Source organism: Vipera ursinii, assembly GCF_947247035.1.
Source record: "Vipera ursinii genome assembly, chromosome: 4".
Taxonomy (NCBI): Eukaryota; Metazoa; Chordata; class Lepidosauria; order Squamata; family Viperidae; genus Vipera; species Vipera ursinii.
In genome coordinates this window covers 69743683-69763979 of record NC_139514.1, presented here as the reverse complement: position 1 = coordinate 69763979, position 20297 = coordinate 69743683, and the positions used below count along the sequence as shown (strand labels likewise).

Sequence of the window (20297 nt, the reverse complement as noted above, 5' to 3'; positions counted from 1 at the left end):
GTGATTTTTTCCTAAATGGATTTTTAAATTGTTTCTACTTCAAAGATGCCCTGTGTTTGTTATAATATATTTTACTTTCTTTGAACACTATATATAAGTTCTGTATGTGGACACATGATCTTAAAGTCTCATTTTTGATATTGTTTCATAAATGAAAATATTGAAACTAGACATTTCAAATGTGATTTACCTTTTTAATTCTTCAAACCATATGCAACATACATCTTTAAATGCATGAATAAATTTGTTTCTTAATGAACTCTATAATATTTTGTTTACAATACTACATCTTTGTAAATGAGAAAAGTCAGTTGGAATTTTGATAAATTTGACTGAACTGGTTTTTTAATTTTTCCTGTTCTTGCATATGAAGATTTGCACATTTCATTAATTTGCTTTTATTGTGTTTTCCTATATAGGACCAAGGTAGATGGGTAAGTGGTACCTTGCAGCTATTTTAACTCTAAAATATACCATGGATTATTACAAGCTCAGCATACCCATTTTTATCTCAACTAGAGTCTCATTGCATAATATTTAATTACCATTGGAGCAAGCTTTATCCTTGGGCTCTGTAAAAGCAAGAGCCTGGGACTTTTGCCATTACAAATAAGTTAGTAATTTTTTGTTAGTGTGACACAGTTCATACTGAAATCATTACAAACTTTTTCCAAAGTAAATATGTTAGCTGAAACAATATCTTAAATACTTGCAACTTTGCCAGACCAAGAAAGCTTTAAAAATCTGTGGATTTGCTCAAATCTTTTGTGTTTGTACACAAGCTGTATAAATAAAGTGTGCTCCTATATTATTGCAGAAGTAGCAAAATTTTACATGAGTATTACGAGAGAGAAAGTTTATCACTTGGTTGCATAGGCATGAGAAGCAAAATTGTATCATTTAACCTCATAGCATTCTAAAAAAATGTAAGTCAAAAAGTGTGGTAGACAAATTCACCTGCCTGAGGCCAACTGTTGGGTAAGGTCCAGCAGCTTTTCTGAATCAGTATTATCATAAAAAGTTGTATGCCTGTAACATATCAGGTTTTTTATAATGGCTTTGTTGCTTGTTCTTCAGATATTTGTTACTAGGAATACCTAGAAAAAAATAAAATCTTCACATAGGTAAAAATACATGTTTGTGTGTTACCAAAATTAGATCTGAATTCTTGAAAGTTCAAAGTATGAAAGCAAAGGAAACTTTTCTCTCAGAGTTTGTTCCAAAATGTAAACAAATGGATGAAGAATTTAAAGTTGCCTTTTTGGTTTCAAATGATTCAATTTGAGATATTAACAACCCTGTTATTTGTATATATATATATATATATATATATATATATATATATATATATATATATATATATATATATATATATATATATATATATATATATATATATAGAGAGAGAGAGAGAGAGAGAGAGAGAGAGAGAGAGAGAGAGAGAGAGAGAGAGAGAGAGAGAGAGAGAGAGATATGCCCATGTGGTGTTGCTAATGGTATCTCTAATTTTTTGTAAAACAAAAAGAATCCCCTTTTTTGCTAACTTTGGACATCTTTGGAATGATGCATTGTAGCTTGTTCTCTGAAGCAACTTATAATTTTAGGGCTATTTAGGTCTAACAGTCCTGAGGATTCCTATATAAAGTTAGAACTCTTGCTAACTGTCTTTAAAAATGAATTTACTCCCTTTCTTTGGACTTTGTGGCAGCAGTACACTCTGTAAACCAGAATAATTGTTTGAAACCCTATTCTCAGAATTGTTCTTTCGAAAAAACACAATTTGCCTAATAAACCTGATGTTTGTCTTCTTTAATTGTATTTGTTAGTTTGTTTGTTTAATTTTTATGTTGCCCATCTCCCCTACAAGGTGATTCTGGGTGGCTTATAGGTTATAACTTTTCTGAGAATCAAGCTCAAATATTACTTTGAAATAATTGCTGGTCTTTTAATTGTCTACTATTGCTCCTCTAACCATAAGCTTTAAATTGAATTTTACCATATAGCTTTTGATGTAAATAACAAAGCTGTTATCTTTTTTTAAAAAAAACCTGTGTTGCATCTTGTTTGAATGATTATTTTTTCATTTTGCTTGCTGAAATGAAATTTATTAAAGTTTTCTGCCTTATGGCTTTTTAGTATTTAAATCACTGCTTGAAATCTTGCAGTTTTGTTATCGTGCAATATGTCTTTTTGGTGAGCTGTTAGTGTTCCTTTAATTGTGAGATGTTTGCATGGATTGTTCACAAATCAAAGGAACTATACAACTGCAATGCCTGGTTGAACTGTGTAATACACATAACTCTGAATTAAGAAGAAGCACTTTGCCTACCATTCTAATTAATGTAGCCTATGTCCACAACTCCATAAACCAAACATTTTTAAGGGACTGCAGAGTAGCCACAGGGAATGACAATCCCAGGAAAATATATGGCTGCTTTAACAAGCTACCGACAAATATCATCAGAGTGCTTCTTCATGCTTTGCAGTAGTAGTTTTTTTTTTTTTTGCCCTGAAGCACTGCACAGTTCCACTGTCTCTTGCTAAATGTCATTAAAACAAAAAAATGGAGAACAGAGATGGGAGGGACCAGCTTGTTATATATAACTTGTTAGGGCGAATACTATGAAAAAATACTATCCCAGAAAAAGCATGTCTATTGAGTTTCAACTCGAATAGGAACATTACTGTTTGGAAAGAATGGTACAACTTTTGATGGAATTCCTACTTGTTTTGCATAAAAATAATTTGTAGCAATAAATGTAGACTTTAAGAATTCTTTTCAAAGTTCATAAAATCCATATATTGTTTCTTCAGAGCAGGGCTCCCATTTCTGCAAAACTTGTTGCCAACATGTTATCAGTTGCTGGAGCAGACCACATTATCACCATGGATTTACATGCTTCCCAGATCCAGGTAATTATGAGTCAGAGACAATACTTATACAGATGTACTTCCTGGTAACTTCACGGGTATCCTTGTAGTTTTAGTGTTATGTTATATACCACAAAAATTGTAAAAAGAAGACATATAGCACTGTAGGACATTAACATTCTCAACAACAACAAAATTGGATTTTAGGAAATGTGAATAGAACCAGCAAAAGGAAGCAAAGCAAAAGAAATTCAGTATTTCTATGGTATCCTTTAAATTACACTGTAAAAGAAATAACTGAAGCAAGATAAATATTAGAATGACCAAAGAAGAAATATAAAGAGATTATAGACCTTCCGTACAACTCAGGGACAACTGTCAGGCTTGAAATATATTCACCTGAGAATCAGCATGTGAATGGTGGAGAAGTGTCAACAATTGAAAAACACGAATTTCAGAAAACTCAGTGCTAATCAAGTGCATGATCCTCATATCTAGGCCATATTGCCTCTTACACTCTCTGAACCCCTGTGCCTGGCTCTGATGTTCCTTTATACCACAATTCTGCAAATGCTGCCCTTTGATAAGGATAAGCTTCCAAGAATTTAGAGAGTAGATAAAATAATTCGCCACTGTGGGGACAATTCAGTGGACAAGCTGGATGATTCATAAAACACAGGATAAAAGAAAAGGAATATTATGTTAAAAAGTTAACACAGGAACCAAATCGCAAAATAGCTGTGCAGAATAAATGGTTACAAAGCAAAACCACTTATACAATCTTTTAGCTCGGGCTGAAATAGATTGTTAGTCAGTACTTGGTGTCAGTAAATTGGTATTTCCTTTTAGACCTTTTCATTCTAATACAGAGGTCTCCAACCTTTCGGGCACCAGGGACAGGTTACATGGAGAGATTTTTCCACAGACCAGAGGGGTTATGATTTTGTGTGCTGTCTGCAACCTGGCTTTCCTTGTTTGTGCGGATCAGTTGCTGGCATGCTGCGGCCTGGTACTGGTCCACAGACTTGGGGTGGGGACCCCTGTTCTAATATGTATCTCTGGAGGATTTGTCTGCTTGCTTCCTTAAATTGATTGGGGACAACTACTTGGAGGCTACATTTCAGTCATAAATATATTATAACAGCGAATTAGCCACCACCTTTGCACATATATCTAAAAGCTTTTTTTTAAATAATAAACTATATTAGAATTTTGGAACAGAATAAAAATTAACAAAATCTAATATTTAGAATAAAAAAAGAGCAAAGAAAAAGACAGAAATCAAAAGAAAAAGATTATAAAGAAGCTACAGATAGTCCTTGACGTACAACAGTTCATTTAGTGACCATTCCAAGTTACAACGGCACTGAAAAATGTGACCTATGACCGTTTTTCACAGTTATGACCAGTGCAACATCCTCATGATCATGTGATCAAAATTCAGGAGCTTGGCAATTGGTTATAGTTGTTGTGGCCACATGATCACCTTTTGCGATCTTCTGACAAGCAGAGTCAATGGGGAAGCCAGATGCACTTAACAACCTTGTGGCTAACTTAGCAACTGCAGTGATACACTTAACTGTGGCAAGACAGGTTGTAAAATGGGGGAAAAGTCATTTAACAAATATCTTTCTTAACAGCAGAAATTTTGGGCTCAATTGTTGTAAATCGAGGACTACCTGTACTTCCAGTTTTCTTTTATAGCAATTATAAATATAAATTACCCTCTTACTGTGTGGTTATACCACTGATTACATTTTTTGTATAATGTTATTTTTGTTCTAATCAAAACCATATAGCTTCATCTATAAGGGTTTTCCAATATCAAATGTAGACAATATCATATCTTTAATTAAAGCAGTCATTTTGGCCATCTGAGCAAGTTCCATCATTGTCACCATTCATTACTCCATTGTGGGTCAGGTTGAATCTTCACACCTTTATGCATATATTAGTCTCACTTATAGTTGTAATATTTAAAAACAAAGTTTCATGTCCAGCTGCTTATCCATCAGTTCTCCAAAAATCTCTGGTTTGAATTGTATATGAAATCTTTAAAATCTCTGTTATTATCTGTAATTGAGTCTAGAATTTTTTGGGGTTTTTTACATGAACGTGTGATGAAGTTTCTCATTGGTGACATTCCTAGCATATGTTTGAAGAACCTTTATATATTCTAGACTGTTTTCTGGTGATATGATGATAACTTTATTGTCACTTTGAATGTACACCAATCGGCATACATCAAAATGAAATTTCGTTGCATACAACTCTCAAAGGGTCACCACCTCCGATATATACTCCTTGTTCGGGGCCCGCTCAAATTTCACATTGTCCATTTTAGTCTCTAGGGAGTGAACGATGGCAAACAGGACAGATGGAAATGGGGCTCCATGTGGATTAGCCCTCAAGTTAGCTTGTATTCTGACAACCTCGCCTTCTTTCCTTTTTCTGATGCTGACTCTTCCACCCTTTCCTTAAAGAGGCCTTGCTTCTTTTCGCCCCTGGAGCATGCTGCTGCCGCCGCCACCAACTCCTCCAAAAGCCTCTCTCTCTCCCTCTGGGCCTGCCGACAGCCTCATCCAGTTCCTTCGCTCCATAAGCTCCAGGTCCTCTCCTCCTCTGCCTCCTCTGGAAACAGCCCTGATTTGCAGTAGAATCCATCACTGGGCCAGCAGTCAGATCTTGCTGCTGGCAGAACAAATTCAAACAGCGCCAATGACTTTTAACGGTCTCACCAACAGTTCCAAAACAGTTCCAAAACAACTAGAAACTTGCCAGGCCAGCAAAGATTGTCAGTCGTATGTCTGTAATATGCCTATAGCCCTTACTATCCCTCCCAAAACTATTCGCCTTCAAGAGCCAATACAGCCGCAGCCATTCCAGGCGCCGCCATCTTAGAACTATATGCACCAATGATACATCCTTTTATAAACATTCTCTTTAAGACTAGAACATAGTGCACAAAAATAATTCCCACCATGGAAAAGTGGATGGTAAAAGGTGATGGAGCTAACAAAGATGGCAAAACTGACTTTTAATCCCATAGAAGAACTTAACTAGTTTTGTTTTACTTGGATACACTTCTGGGCTTTTTGCTCAAATTTGAAAAAAATGAAATGATTAAATGATATAATGAAATAGTCATTATAATAATCAAAACTTGATTTTAAGGTTTGATTATTATAATGGTTTTGTTATTATAGAAATAGCTTGAAACCTGAAATGTACAGTAAAGTAAAAGTTCAAGGTTGTACTGTTTTTTGTGTTTTAGTGCACTGAAAAGTCAGAAGTCACTACTTTTTCCCCTCTTTCTACTTTTCTTTCCCTTGGTTCTTTAACTTGCTTTTCTTGTATTTTTATTTTAGAATAAAATTTAATAAAAAATGTATGCCAAAATAAGACTACAATATGGAATAAAGTCTAAACTTATTTTTTGAAAGCCTAAATAAAAGCAAGTTTATTTTGCCCTGCATGTTGCCTAGAAAACACTATTTAAAACTATATATCATCATCTCTGTCTTCTGCGTGATCTTTTAATCAAGCCAGATAAAGACAGCTGTTCACAGAATTCAATGTACAACTGTTTCTTTTCTTGTAATATTCAGGGCTTCTTTGATATCCCTGTGGACAACCTATATGCAGAACCAGCTGTATTACAATGGATCAAAGAAAACATTGTGGACTGGAGAAACTGTGTCATTGTATCTCCCGATGCAGGTGGAGCAAAAAGGTCACAGCAGTTATTGTGTGCTTATAAACATTCATTCTAAACAAAATGATTTGGCGTTCAACGTTTGACTAAGTTGTAGTGAACAAACCATATATGATAGGGTTCTGGATATAAGTGCTGTGGCAGCACAGTGGTTAGAATGCAGTATTGTAGGCTAATTCTGCCAACTGCTAGCAGTTCAGTTCTCACCTGCTCAAGGTTGATTCAGCCTTCCATTCTTCTGAGCTTGGTAAAATGAGGACCCAGATTGTTGGGGGCAATATGCTGTCTCTGTAAACCACTTAAAGAGGGCTAGCTATAAAGCATTGTGAAGTGATATATAAATCTAAGTGCTATTGCTATTTTAGTTTTTAAGGCAAAAAAGTTCTTGAGCAATTTGGGTGCTCATCTAACATTTATTTATTTATTTATTTTAATTCCATTTATATCCCGCCCTTCATCATATTTGTGTTTCTGCCTTTGATGATTGCACCACAATCACAGAAAAAGTTGTGTGTGGTTTAAAGAGTTGCATATAGATGCCATATTGATACCCTTATGCATTCCAAAGAACATTTTGGTCCTGGAAGCCAGCGGTTGCATTGTACACTTCTCTTTTGCCTTATGTTTCAAAAAGCAATCTTGAGCGTCAGACTTGCAACTTTGGAAAGCTTTAAGCCAAGGCTTTTCAACCTTTTCACTCATTGTGAAAAGTCACCCAGCAAGGTGTCAAAAACTTGACCCCCCCAAAAAGGAAAAAAAACTGATAAAGTACAGGTAGCCCTCGACTTACAACAATTCGCTTAGTGACTGAAGTTACGATGGCACTGAAAAAAGTGACTTATGACCATTTTTCACACTTATGACTGTTGCAGCATCCCCAGGGTCATGTGATTTACATTTGGATGCTTGGCAACTAATTATACTTATGACGATCACAGTGTCCCAGGGTCATGTGATCACCTTTTGCAACTTTTTGACAAGCAAAGTCAATTGGGGGGGCAGCTCATCACTCAGGTTGCACCCAACGGCCTCCTCGGGGATGCGCCTGTTGGAAAAGGATGGCGGCGGAAGACAGGTGCGGCTCTGAGGTGACAGACGGAGCGTGGTCTGGGAGGATGCGGCGTCTCCGCAGCCTCACTTTGGAGGGGACTCGCTACCCGCTTGCCCGCCTCCTTGGCTCCTTCCCCGGGCACTTCACGTCCAGCTCTACAGCAGGCCTGCAAAGGGCGATGGGAGAGGAGTGGGCCATTTGTGCCTTGGACGGGACCGCGCTTCTCCCATGGGGCGGGTGCCCGGGCGCAGGGCCAATCAGGAGCCCTGTGAGGGGGCAAGCACTGGGAGCCGTAGTTGAAGGCTGTGTGTGAGCAGGGATCAATGCTGTTTTCCAGGTAATAAATGCTTCTTCAAGGCTCAGCAGACGAGCCGGGATCAGCGCCGAGCTCTAGCTGGAGCCTGGCGCTGATCCTGGCACTTCCACTGAGCCCTGACAGCTCCCAAGAAGTGCCGATCACTTATGTTGTTACTGGATGCTGGCTTGTGGGCTCGGGGTGGGGCTACATCTATGCGGCTATGATCCCGGCGCTTGAGCCCTGGTAGCCCCAGTGCTGGGATGCCACCTCTCTACCAGCCTTCTCCCCGGCCAGGGCTGCTGCCGGGAGACTGGAGCCCATCGGCAGAGGCCAAGGCCGGCCTTAAGGAGTTGCCAGCTGATCGGCGCATATGGCTGGCCCGAAGGACTCCAGTCCACGGAGAGCTCCCAGTGGGTCGACACAGCAAGGCTGGTGCATGGGTGCGGGAGGGGGGAGGAGGAAGGTGACACCATGTACCACCAGCTTGCGTACCACCAGTGGTACACGTACCACCGGTTGAAAAGCCCTGCTCTAAGCTATAAAGATTATTTGACTTATTCATTTTCACTTTGTTAGTGCAGTTAATAATAATGTAATAATTATAATACCGTGTTTTCCCCAAAATAAGACCAGGTCTTATACATACATGTACATGTACATACATATACATACATATATATACATCTGTAAGTTTTTTCTAGTCAAACCGGTTTGATTGATGCACCTTAGGTGTTTTGAATTTGCTATATTGCAGTTCTATTATTATGATATAACCAAGAGTCATTAGGGCTTATTTGTGGGGGATGTCTTATTTTGCAGCCACCTGCCAACTTCCTCACATCGTCTGCTTGTCCACAGCTGCAACAGCTTACAGGGCTTCCCAGGGCAGATGCTCAGGAGGCAAGGGCAGTGCTGGCAGAACGCACCTTCCCAGGGCAGATGCTCAGGAGGCAAGGGCAGTGCTGGCAGAACGCACCTTCAGGCAAAGAGGGAAGTGACATGGACAGGTGGGGGAAGCCAAAGGACTTTGCGGTGCAAGCCTCCTTTGCCGCCTCCCTCCGCCTGCCACACTCTTTTGCAAGCAGACGCTTCCAGTATTCCTCTGAGCAAAAGGTGGGCACCTATGGGGCACTTAGAAACAGCAAATTGCTCCATTTCCAAGTGCCCCATTTGCAAGCAGACAAAGCTTCCAGTCTGTTCGCACGAAAAGTGTTTGGTTGCCTATGGGGCGCTTTGAAACACAGCGATTGGCTCCATTTCCAAGCACCCCTTAGGCACCCAAACACTTTTCGCCCAGAGAGAGAATGGAGGCTTTGTCTGCTTGCAAATGGTGTGTTTGCAAGAGCCCCATAGGCGCTCAAACATTTTTCGCCTGGACGGAGAAATGACAGAGACTGGAAGCTTCGTCTGCTTGCAAAAGGACAATGTGGCAGGTCCTTCAGCTTCCCCCACCTGTCCGCGCCACTTTCCTCCTTACGTGAAGCCTTGTTCTGCCAGCACTGCCCTCGCCTCCCAAGTCTGCCCTGGGAAGCCCTGTAAGTTGTTGAGGCTGCGGGCAAACAGACGGTGAGACGGAGCAGATGGGCAGCTTCGGCAGGTGGAGGGAGGCAGGGGAGGCTTGCACTGCCCAGTCATGGCACAAGCCATGGGATAGTTGGCAGAGAAGGAGGTGGTGGCTGCCGCCAGACATAATCTGTGGGGCGAAGGGGAGTGGCCAAGAGCAAAGAAAGCCCCTCCAATGGCTGACGCGGCTGTTGTGCAACAGTGGTGGACCCTTCACCATCACTTCTCCCAGGCTCTGAAACAGCGGAGGGTGACTGGTTAAGGCGACCGAGCCTCCCCCGCCCATCCTCCATAGCATGGCAGTCTGGCTCGGGAGGGGAGTGAAAAGGAAAAGGCAGGCAGGCAGCCGGGTCATTGAATGGGTGGGGGGAGGTCACTGACCGGGGAGTGGCCTGGCTGTGGGGGCCCTGTGGTAAGGGCATGCTGAGTGTGTGGGGCAGCTCTACCACCCCTGTCTCTGCCTTGCCTAGCCTTGTGGCAGCGGCACCAGTGTGACGCATGCTCTCCTGTCCCGTTGTGGCAGCAAGCAACCAAATGATGGGACAGACTGGGTGGGCTCTTAACTAGGGCTCATTTTTGGGGTAGGGCTTATATTAGGCACATGCCAAAAATCTGGCTAGGATTTATTTTCTGGGGGGGGTGTTATTTTCGGGGAAACAGTAGTATGTAATATAATAATAGTAATCTAAGATATAATGCTGAAGGTATTTTTAATGGTGGATTTAACTCTGGAACTTGATACCTTTGACAAAGCTGGTAGTCCCTCTGTTCATTTTTGTGCCAAAAGGTTAATAGCTTCTTACACAAGCATACCTATTTCTGTTTAGATAAAACATTTCAAGTTTAAAATGGGATCATTCTGACCCTGCCAGTAGTGTTTCAGGTTAAACCAATCAATTTTGGGCTTGAAACACTTGGTAAGCTCAGAACAGTTGTTTCAAAATTGAAATCTTTTGTAACACCACTATATTGGCAATTTAAAGGTTCCTCTCCTTGGAATTACATGCTTCCTAATGTTGGATTTTTAAATCAAGATTACACTAAATTTGCCATAGTGGGTAAAAACAAGAGGATCACGCAGAAATAGCAAACTTGTAAAATATTAGTCATGGACATAGGTCAGATTTGTAGATGGCAACAATGATTGTTTTTTAAAAGTCCAACAATCTCCCCTAAATGAGCAGTTTTTCGAATCAGAATCATGACAACTTGAAGAATGGAGATACATATGTGTACAGATAGTCCTTGACTTACAACAATTCATTTAGTGACCATTCAACTGACTCATATCTATGATAATTGCAGTGTCCTGGGATCATTTGATCACCTTTGCAACCTTCTAACAATTAAAGTCAATGGGGAATCTAGATACACTTAACTGTGACAAAAAAGGTCACAAAAGGTAGCAAAACTCCAATTAACTGTCTCACTTAGCAATAGAAATTTTGGGCTCAATTGTGGTCTTAAGTCGAAGACTACCTACATGTATGTATGTCAGATTTGTAGATAGTGCTATGATTTGCTTAACTGAACAAACAGTCATAATTCAAGAACATCCATAAGAAACATGAGTCCATTGTCCATGTGTATCCATATGCAAACATACAGACTGCCTGTGGTTCTCTATATCTCAGAAAATGTCGTTGATACTTTGAAAACTTACTGTACATGGTCTGTACATCTAAGATTTTATCCATAAGTATATACACACCACCCATCATTACACACACACACACACACACACACACACACACACACACACCATTATACATATTTAGTTTATTTTAGTTCATTTAGTTCATTTATAAAGTAGACCACTAGAGATCACTCAATTTTGTGTATATGAATACATACAACCAAACACAGAATAGATTTATTTGAAAAGCACTTAAATTTGAATATCTTAACTTAAAAATATCCAGCGATCTGTTTAGAGATTTTTGGAAATCATAAAATAATTAATTTGTTGTCAGGATGTATATTTTTAAAGTGAGGTAGTGTTGATGTATCAATGTATCAATCTCAGTAATAGACATGAGCACACATATTACGGATTTAGTATATAAAAGATATAAGGAAGTCTAGTATTCCTTTGAAACCTTGGTTACGTGCAATATTTAAAATTATTTGCTCTCTCATTTTTCCTCTCTTAACACTATAGGGTCACTTCAATTGCAGACAGGCTTAATGTGGAATTTGCCCTGATTCACAAAGAAAGAAAGAAAGCCAATGAAGTGGACCGAATGGTCTTGGTTGGGGATGTGACTGATCGTGTAGCAATTCTTGTGGATGATATGGCAGACACATGTGGCACAATATGTCATGCAGCTGACAAGTAAGTAAATCCTAAGGAATATAGTCTGATTTTTGGATTAAGACGTTAGGCAAAAGGAAGCAAAGGTAATGAAAGAGTTTTTTGTAAAGGAACAGTGAGTTCTAATTTAAGAAATATGCATCATGGATGCACAGAATTTTAGATTTGTATTTTTTTTTCCTGTTCATCAAAAGGATGCTTCCAAAAAGTTAAGGACAAAATAAACTTTGTAAAATTGAATTTTTCCAGATGAAAATCAATTTTGACTTAAGCGATATGATAATCTTTCACTGCAGAGTCATCACACTTTATGTGTGCAGCGCACATATACAGGTAGTCCTCAAGTTACAATTGAGCCCAAAATTTATGTTGCTAAGTGAGACATTTGTTAAGTGAGTTTTGCCCATTTTATGACTTTTCTTGCCACAGTTGTTAATTAATCATTAGTTAGTTAAATGAATCTGGCTTCCCCATTGACTTTGCTTGCTTGTCAGAAGGTTGCAAAAGGTGATTACATAGCCCCAGGAAACTACAACTGCCATAAATATGAAATATAAATATGAAGCAGTTGCCAAGCATCTGAATTTTGATCATGTGACCAGGGGGATGCTGCAACAGTCATAAGTATGAAAAACAGTCATAAGGCACTTTTTCCAGTGCCATTGTAACTTTGAACAGTCACCAAATGAACTGCTGTAAGTTGAGGACTACCTGCAGTCAGGCATGGAAATTATTTTCATAAAGTATGTTGAGAATACCTAGTGACTGAAGATGCTCCAATATAGAGAACAGAGTTCAAAAAGGCTCCATATACAAGAACAGAATGTAAAAGAAGAGTTATCTTAGCAGCTTGGTTTATTAAGGGATAATACTCATTTTGCTTCATATTACTGTGACAATTTTAATGTTCACTTAAACATGCATGGCATGACACAGAAGCATAATGTAGCATAATAATGGCATAATATAATATAATATAATAGGAAGCATAATATTGGCTGCCTTTAAGCACTCCCAAGTATGTAAAGAAATGTTCCTTCTGATAGTTTTATCTGCTAGGAAAAAAGCATGCATGTCTTTTACTATCTTAAATTTTTCTGGTAAATATTAGGGATATTTAGATTTGCCTAAAATCTAATGTATAATTGGCTGATATTTGTAGAAACACTTTCCCCTATCTTGTGTGTTTAACAGGCTGGTTTCTGCAGGGGCAACTAAGGTTTATGCAATTCTCACTCATGGGATCTTTTCTGGCCCTGCTATTTCTCGGATCAATAATGCTGCATTTGAAGCTGTTGTTGTAACTAATACAATTCCACAGGAGGAGAAAATGAAACATTGTCCTAAGATCCAGGTACTTTTCATGTTCTTTTAATATCTGGTATGCAGTTTTTATTTGAATTTCACAGTATAAAGGGGGAAGAAACTTCTGATTGGGGATTGTATTTACTGATGTTACGCTAAGATACTTTAGACCCAAACAGGAAGATGTGACCCACAAACTTTCTATGGCTTTTACTTAAAACAATAGGAATTGCCAAATTTAATGTTTAGGATGAAGCATACTTTTGTTAACATGGTGACAGAGACACTTATTAATTTATTTTAAAAAAATATTTTGAAGTGGTATCCAATAAAAGATTGCAAAGCAAACTAAATGACTGCACATGTAAGGCACTGGAAATGAATTTGTTTATATTTCTAGAAAGCTCGCATCATTGTGAAAAAAACTACAGTATTATATTCATGGGGGAATAGAGTTTGAAATATGCAGATCTGTCTCTGGAAACAAGATTACAGGGAGGTTAGCAACTTCAATAAATGGCAGTTCACCTAAAAGAATTAATGACAACAGATTAGTTCAGTGAAATAAGAAAAAGTTAAGGAAAATGATTTTTGGAGTCATTCTACTTACGTCTGGTGGTTTGGCTGGATGATTGCTTGTATGCATTTTTTTTTATCTTCATTAGAGACAGTTTTCATCTGTAAAAAGTTTGCATTGAAAGGTGTTTTGTGCCTACAGTATGTATTTTATAAGTACTAGTACAGAAACATGCAAATTATATGTTTATTCTTAATTTATTTGTAAACTTGTTTCTGGCTTTGCCCATCTCGGTCTCAAAGGGCACATTGACAACCAGTACCTTAAATTGTACCAGACAGCCCATTAGTAATCATTGCATTGGATGGGTAAAGATATAATTGCCCATAATTACTCATATGGTTGAATTTTGGATCAGTTGTAGCTTCTGAATGATCTTCTAGAGTAGCCCTATGTAGAGCACATTGCAGTAATCCAGATGAGAGGTGACCAAAACATGTGCCTATGAGTTAGGGCTGTGGTGGTGAACCTATGGCATGCGTACCCAGAGCTCTGTGGGCATGCACACCATCGCCTCAGTCCTAGGCCTTCAGTTGGGTTTTATAAAACCTTTTCGCTCTAGGCCTCCGCTGCCATGTGCAAAAAAAAAAAGTTCAATCAATCAATTTCAACTTCTCATGGGGAAAAAAAGATCTCACAAAGTTGGAATTGATTGAACTTTTTAGTCCCACCCAGTCTGCCGTTACCACTGCAGCCATGACCACCAATGGGCCACACCCACCCAATGGGCCATGCACAGGAGTCCTGGAGGGCTCCAAATTACAAGCAAATTCTATTTGGGGAAGTGCTATCATTTCAAGAACTAAAGATGAAAAAAATCACTGCAACTAATAGGTCCACTCAGTTTTGGTAAGACTTGCTTTCTGCCCAGCCCCTCACAGTCTTCAGGCATTGAGATACGACCTTCAGAACATTGCTTGTTCAATCAAGGATTGAGGTGTAAAGCTGGTATCATCTATAAGCTGATACCATCTGCATGCAGATTACCTGCCCAAGAGCCTTATGTAAATATTGAATAAAAGTGGGGAGGATGCCAAGCCTGCAGGAGCCCACAAAGAAAGGGTTATTGTGCTGTATCTGTCCCGAGCTACCGATTTTAACTGGAAACTGCCTTGGAGGAAGGAAAACCACTGAAAAACAATATGTTCTATTCCCAATCCTTAGAGAGAGTCCAAAAGAACACTGTAATTAAGAGCCATGGTGGCACAGTGATTAGAATGCAGTACTGCAGGCTAATTCTGCTGACTGGCAGTTCAGTTCTCACCAGCTCAAGGTTGAATCAGCCTTCCATCCTTCCGAAGTCAGTAAAATGAGGACCCAGATTGTTTGGGAGCAATATGCTGACTCTGTAAACTACTTAGAGAGGGCTGTAAAGCACTCTGAAGTGATATAAAAATCTAAGTACTATTGGTATTGCTAATTGATTATATGGAATTCTTGAGTGGTCAGGCAGGACCAGGAAATGTGTACCACTGCAAGGATGGTGATCAATGCCAAATGATTTGTGTACATAAAACGTCTCAATATTTTGCACAAAAATAAGCTACTTTTTTCTGAGTCTTGATTCTTTGGCTTTGTTTCCTTGTCACATGAGACTACTTTTTTTTGATGTAGCATTCAGGTAGGAATCAACCCTTATGTGTGTGTGTATAATGGGATTTATAATAAGCTGTTGCCTTTTCTTCTAGGTTATTGATATTTCTATGATTCTGGCTGAGGCAATCAGAAGAACACACAATGGTGAATCTGTATCCTACCTATTCAGCCATGTGCCCTTATAATTTCAAGTCAACATTACAATGAAGAACACAGTTCAATATTAAGATAATACCTTGGAAAGCTTTAGATTGACTATGCATTTCCTACTTCTAACATGGACAATAAGTAAAATGGGCAACACTGTTTTTATTGGTTGCAAATTTACAAACTTTGTGCTTTAAAAGAGGACACTATAATAGTTGCCATGATTTATATTGATGACTATTACATGAAAAATATCATATGTTCCAAAAGCCATACTTGCACTTAAACATCTGTTTATAGACTTCAGGCATTTACATAAATTGTTCAGGTAGATCCCTTTTGCAGGGAGAGGTAATCTAGGCTACAAATTTTTTATGGGAACATGATAATCATTTTACCTCTCTTGAAATTATACTTGGAGTAATTATTAACTCCCATGTCCTCTCATCCAAAGAATCTTTTGTTTCAGATCTTTGTTCAAACTAATAGGATCTCAACATAGAGCATTGTTTGTCTTGAGTTACTGAATTATGTTTAACATTTCAGATCTTTCTAACACAATTAAATGAAGTAAGTCAAATTAAACATGTGCTTGGTTAAGTGACTTCTTTTAAGATTGAAAAATATGCAATTCTTTCAGACTGTATAATTAATTTTAAGCTAATTAACATTATCTAATGATTTGTTCACACAAAGCTGGATTGCTATCAAAACTCATTCTCTCCTGCACCACAGACCTATATGCTGTTTAAAAGTGGATCACATGAACTTGCTTCTGCTGTGTTTGGACAAATTGGCAGCCAGCTTGTTAAGGAAAGCAAGAGTGGATTCTGAGATGGCTCCACCTTTGTTGCACCCTGGATTGGTGGCAGTCCTTACTCCTGCTGTGCCTTGACAAGCCAGCAATATAGTTAGGATTTTCTACAGTTGCTACTATAAACAGTGTGCATCAATTCAAATAAAATGCCAAATAACAAAAGAGACTAATTGTTTTAAAAATAAATCCCAGGTTTCAGGATTTTTACCAAACACACAAGCTCTTCTTTCCTATTAAAAAAATATGATTTTAAGTTTTATTGTTTTATTCCTTATTTCCAATTAAAAGAATTTATTTTATAAAAATTGTTTTAAGATATTTGTTATAAATTAAATTTTGATTCTTAAAAGTAAGCAGTATATTTTGTTGACTTTTCCTAACCCAAACAAAACCATTAATTTATTCATAGGAGTGTCACATATATCATTGCAAAAGGCACCATGAGTTTGAGAATTTCTGACTTAATGGCATCTGAGGACACCTTTATTCAATGATGATGATCATAAGAAATCATGCTGCTTAAACCGCATTAGTCAGCACTGCTACCCCAAACCATTTACTGATGCAAGCTTATATATTACTTCTCAACAGCTTGCATTTTGGCCATTTGCATCCTCAAGGTCTAGTCTACTCTATGCTACATCTATGCTATACTATATTGCATAAAAGAGGCAAATCAGACTTTCTTAATTCATTTTAATGATGTTCACAACATTGGGAAATTTAATTACTTAAAACTATCCACATGTGTTTTCTTCTCTTTTAGTAACGAGTTAGATATGCCAGAAAAGTCTGTATTTTTATAATAAAATTTTTAACAATTATTCTTAGATTGATCAGTATTTTCAGCAACAATTGCCTCAGTTGATATTCCTATCTACATATCAAATAAAGTTGCATCTCTAGATTACAATATAAAAACAATACCATCTAAAACTTGAAATTCTTAACAATGCAGAGAAGAGTTGCAAAGTTTCTTAAATTGAAATCAAAAGTAGTGTACAGAGTATTGTATTATTCAAGCTATTATGCATTGTTGTTACCCTAATCTAACATTTGATAAAATATTACTTTGTGTCTTTATATTTGTCTTTTACTGTGATTCTAAGAAAGCTGAGGCAAAGATAGTTAATGTGTTAAGTTATAAATTAGTTTTCTATTTCAAGTCCTATCAGAAAAGCCTGTTCATTGTTTCAGAATTTCTGAATCTTAAAACAGCATTATTCTGATTGGTGGTGATATTTAGTTAATTGAGAAAGAACAAGGGCATCATTCTTTATTTAAAAAGTTGACTGCATAATTCCCTAGGGTTTAGATATATTTATTTATTTATTATTTATTTATTAATTTAATTTGTATACCGCCCTTCTCCCGAAGGACTCAGGGCGGTGAACAGGGCAATACATATTAAAAAACAAGATACAAAAATTAAAAGCGATTAAACAACAATGCCCATGAATAAATTAGTACACATTAAAAAGTTAAAACAGATTTATAAAACCCAACCCCATCACATCAGGCCAGGCCAGCTTGTTCAAAAAGGTAGGTTTTGAGATCGCGCCGGAAGGAGCGGAGGTCAGGCGCCATCCGGAGCTCGGCCGGAAGATGGTTCCATAAATCCGGCGTGCCCACAGAGAACACCCTCCCCCTGGGGACCACCAGTCGACATTCCTTGACCGGTGGCACCCCGAGGAGGCCCTCTCTGTGGGAGCGTACTGGGCGGATGGAAGTTGACGCCGGCCGCAGGTGCTCCCCAAGGTATTCCGGACCCATGCCATGTAGGGCTTTGTAGGTCATTACTAACACCTTGAATCTCACCCGGAAGACAACTGGAAGCCAATGCAGCTCGCGGAGCACAGGTGTAACATGGGAGTGTCGGGAAACTCCCAACACAACTCTCGCGGCTGCATTCTGTACCAGTTGGAGCCTCCGAGTGTTCTTCAAGGGTAGCCCCATGTAGAGAGTGTTGCAGTAGTCCAGACAGGAGGTCACGAGCGCGTGAGTGACCGTACGTAAGGCATCCCGGTCTAGATAGGGCCGCAACTGGCGCACCAGGCGGACCTGGGCGAAGGCCCCCCTAGTCACAGCTAATATATGGTCTTCTAAGGAAAGCTGTGAATCTAGGAGGACTCCCAAGTTGCGAGCCCTATCTACGGGGGGTAATAACTCACCCCCCATAGAGAGGGATGGGATATCCTAAATATCCCGAGATGCTGGTACATACAGCCACTCAGTCTTGTCAGGGTTGAGTCGAAGCCTGTTCCTCCCCATCCAGACCCAAACCGCCTCCAGGCAGCGGGACATCACGTCGAGGGCATCACTGGGGTGGTTTGGGGTCGAAATGAAAAGCTGGGTATCATCAGCATACTGATGATACCCAACTCTAAAACCACGAATGATCTCACCCAGCGGTTTCATGTAGATGTTGAACAGGAGAGGTGAGAGGACCGACCCCTGAGGGACTCCACAAACGAGAGGCCTCGCGGTTGACCTCTGCTCCCCTGCCAACACCGACTGCGAGCGTCCCAGGAGATAGGAGAACCACTGAAGGACCGTGCCTCCCAATCCCCTGAGACGCCGCAGCAGGATACCATGGTCGATGGTATCGAAAGCCGCTGAGAGGTCTAATAGGACTAGGACAGAGGAATATCCCCTGACCCGAGCCCTCCAGAGATCATTCACCAGAGCGACCAATGCCGTCTTTGTGCTGTACCTGGGCCTGAAGCCCGATTGGTAAGGGTCTAGATAATCCGCTTCATCCAGAACCAGAGGGAGCTGATGCGCCACCACACTCTCAACAACCTTCGCAAGAAAGCGAAGGTTGGAGACCGGACAAAAGTTATTTAACACAGCTGGGTCCAAGGCAGGCTTCTTGAGGAGAGGTCTCACCACCGCCTCTTTCAAGGTGGCGGGGAAACTACCCTCCCTCAAAGAGGCAGATATAACCGCCTGGAACCAGCCTCGTGTCCCCTCCCGGGCTGCATAAACCAGCCAGGAAGGGCACGGGTCCAATAAACATGTGGTGGAGCTCAGCCTCCCCATAATCCTGTCCACTTCCTCCGGAGTTACAGGATCGAACTCCTCCCAGATAACATTGACAAGACCACCCGTGTCCTGATCGTCCGACTCTGCCCAGTCAGAGTCCAAACCGGTCCGAATCCGAGCAATTTTGTCCGACAGATGTTGACTAAACTCCTCGGCACGCCCCTGCAAGGGTTCCTCACTCACCTCCTGATTAAGGAGGGAGCGGGTCACCCTAAACAGGGCGGCCGGGCGATTATCTGCAAACGCGATAAGGGTAGCGAAGTAATTAGACCTCGCCACCCTTATCGCTGCGAGATAAGACCTGATATGGGTTCTTAGTCGCAATTGGTCGGATTCAGATCGGCTGGACCTCCAAACGCTCTCTAGGCCCCGTCTCCGACGCTTTATCTCCCGGAGCTCCGCGGAGAACCATGGAGCCCACTGGGATCTGCGCCGGGTCAGGGGCCGCAAGGGTATAACTCGTTCAAGTGCCTCCGTGGCCGTCCTTTCCCAGGCTTCCACTAAGGCATCTGCCGAGCTGTGAGCAGAGGAGGCAGGTGGGGACCCCAGCGCTGCCTGGAACCTCTCAGGGTCCATTAAGCTCCTGGGGCGGAACCATCTAGTTGGCTCAGCACACCCACGGTGGGGAGTGGCAAAACGGAAGACCAGCCGCAGGAGATGATGATCGGTCCATGACAGGGGCATAACAATTGGAGAGCCCCCACCAAGATCATCTAACCACCGTCTAGATAGCCTGACCCTGACCCTATGGTCTTGCATAAACTGTTGGACATGTTGAGAATCAGGATTCAACTGATTCATTTTTGCCTACCTAGTCATCCAAGAAAAAACAACAGCAAAAGTGAACCTCTCTTGCTGTATTAATTATCAAAACTCCACAGTAAATACAATTCCTTAGCACCCATCTGTAGCATTTAGACAGAGCCTTCTGTTGTTTCCCTGATCAATGGGATTGGTGATATCAGATGTTTCCCAGATAGCCCCTCTCTTCCAAATAT

The 20297-nt window shown here is 40.1% G+C and overlaps 1 protein-coding gene across 5 annotated transcripts in view; it reads left to right on the top strand.

Annotated features, from left to right (window-relative positions):
* The window catches only part of PRPS2 (phosphoribosyl pyrophosphate synthetase 2), a 41185-nt gene extending 25163 nt beyond the window's left edge, over positions 1-16022 (top strand). Inside the window, exons 3-8 of one of the 5 annotated variants that reach the window (XM_083362703.1) lie at positions 420-434; positions 2815-2913; positions 6480-6604; positions 11660-11833; positions 13007-13166; positions 15383-16022. In XM_083362703.1, the coding sequence (XP_083218829.1) occupies positions 420-434; positions 2815-2913; positions 6480-6604; positions 11660-11833; positions 13007-13166; positions 15383-15475 (666 nt within the window). In that variant the 3' untranslated portion in view covers positions 15476-16022. Of the gene's footprint in view, positions 1-419; positions 435-1545; positions 2914-6479; positions 6605-11659; positions 11834-13006; positions 13167-15382 lie in introns of those variants that run through there. The other 4 variants (XM_083362707.1, XM_083362704.1, XM_083362705.1 and 1 more) reach the window with 4 other exon arrangements.
* Positions 16023-20297: the final 4275 nt, after the last annotated feature.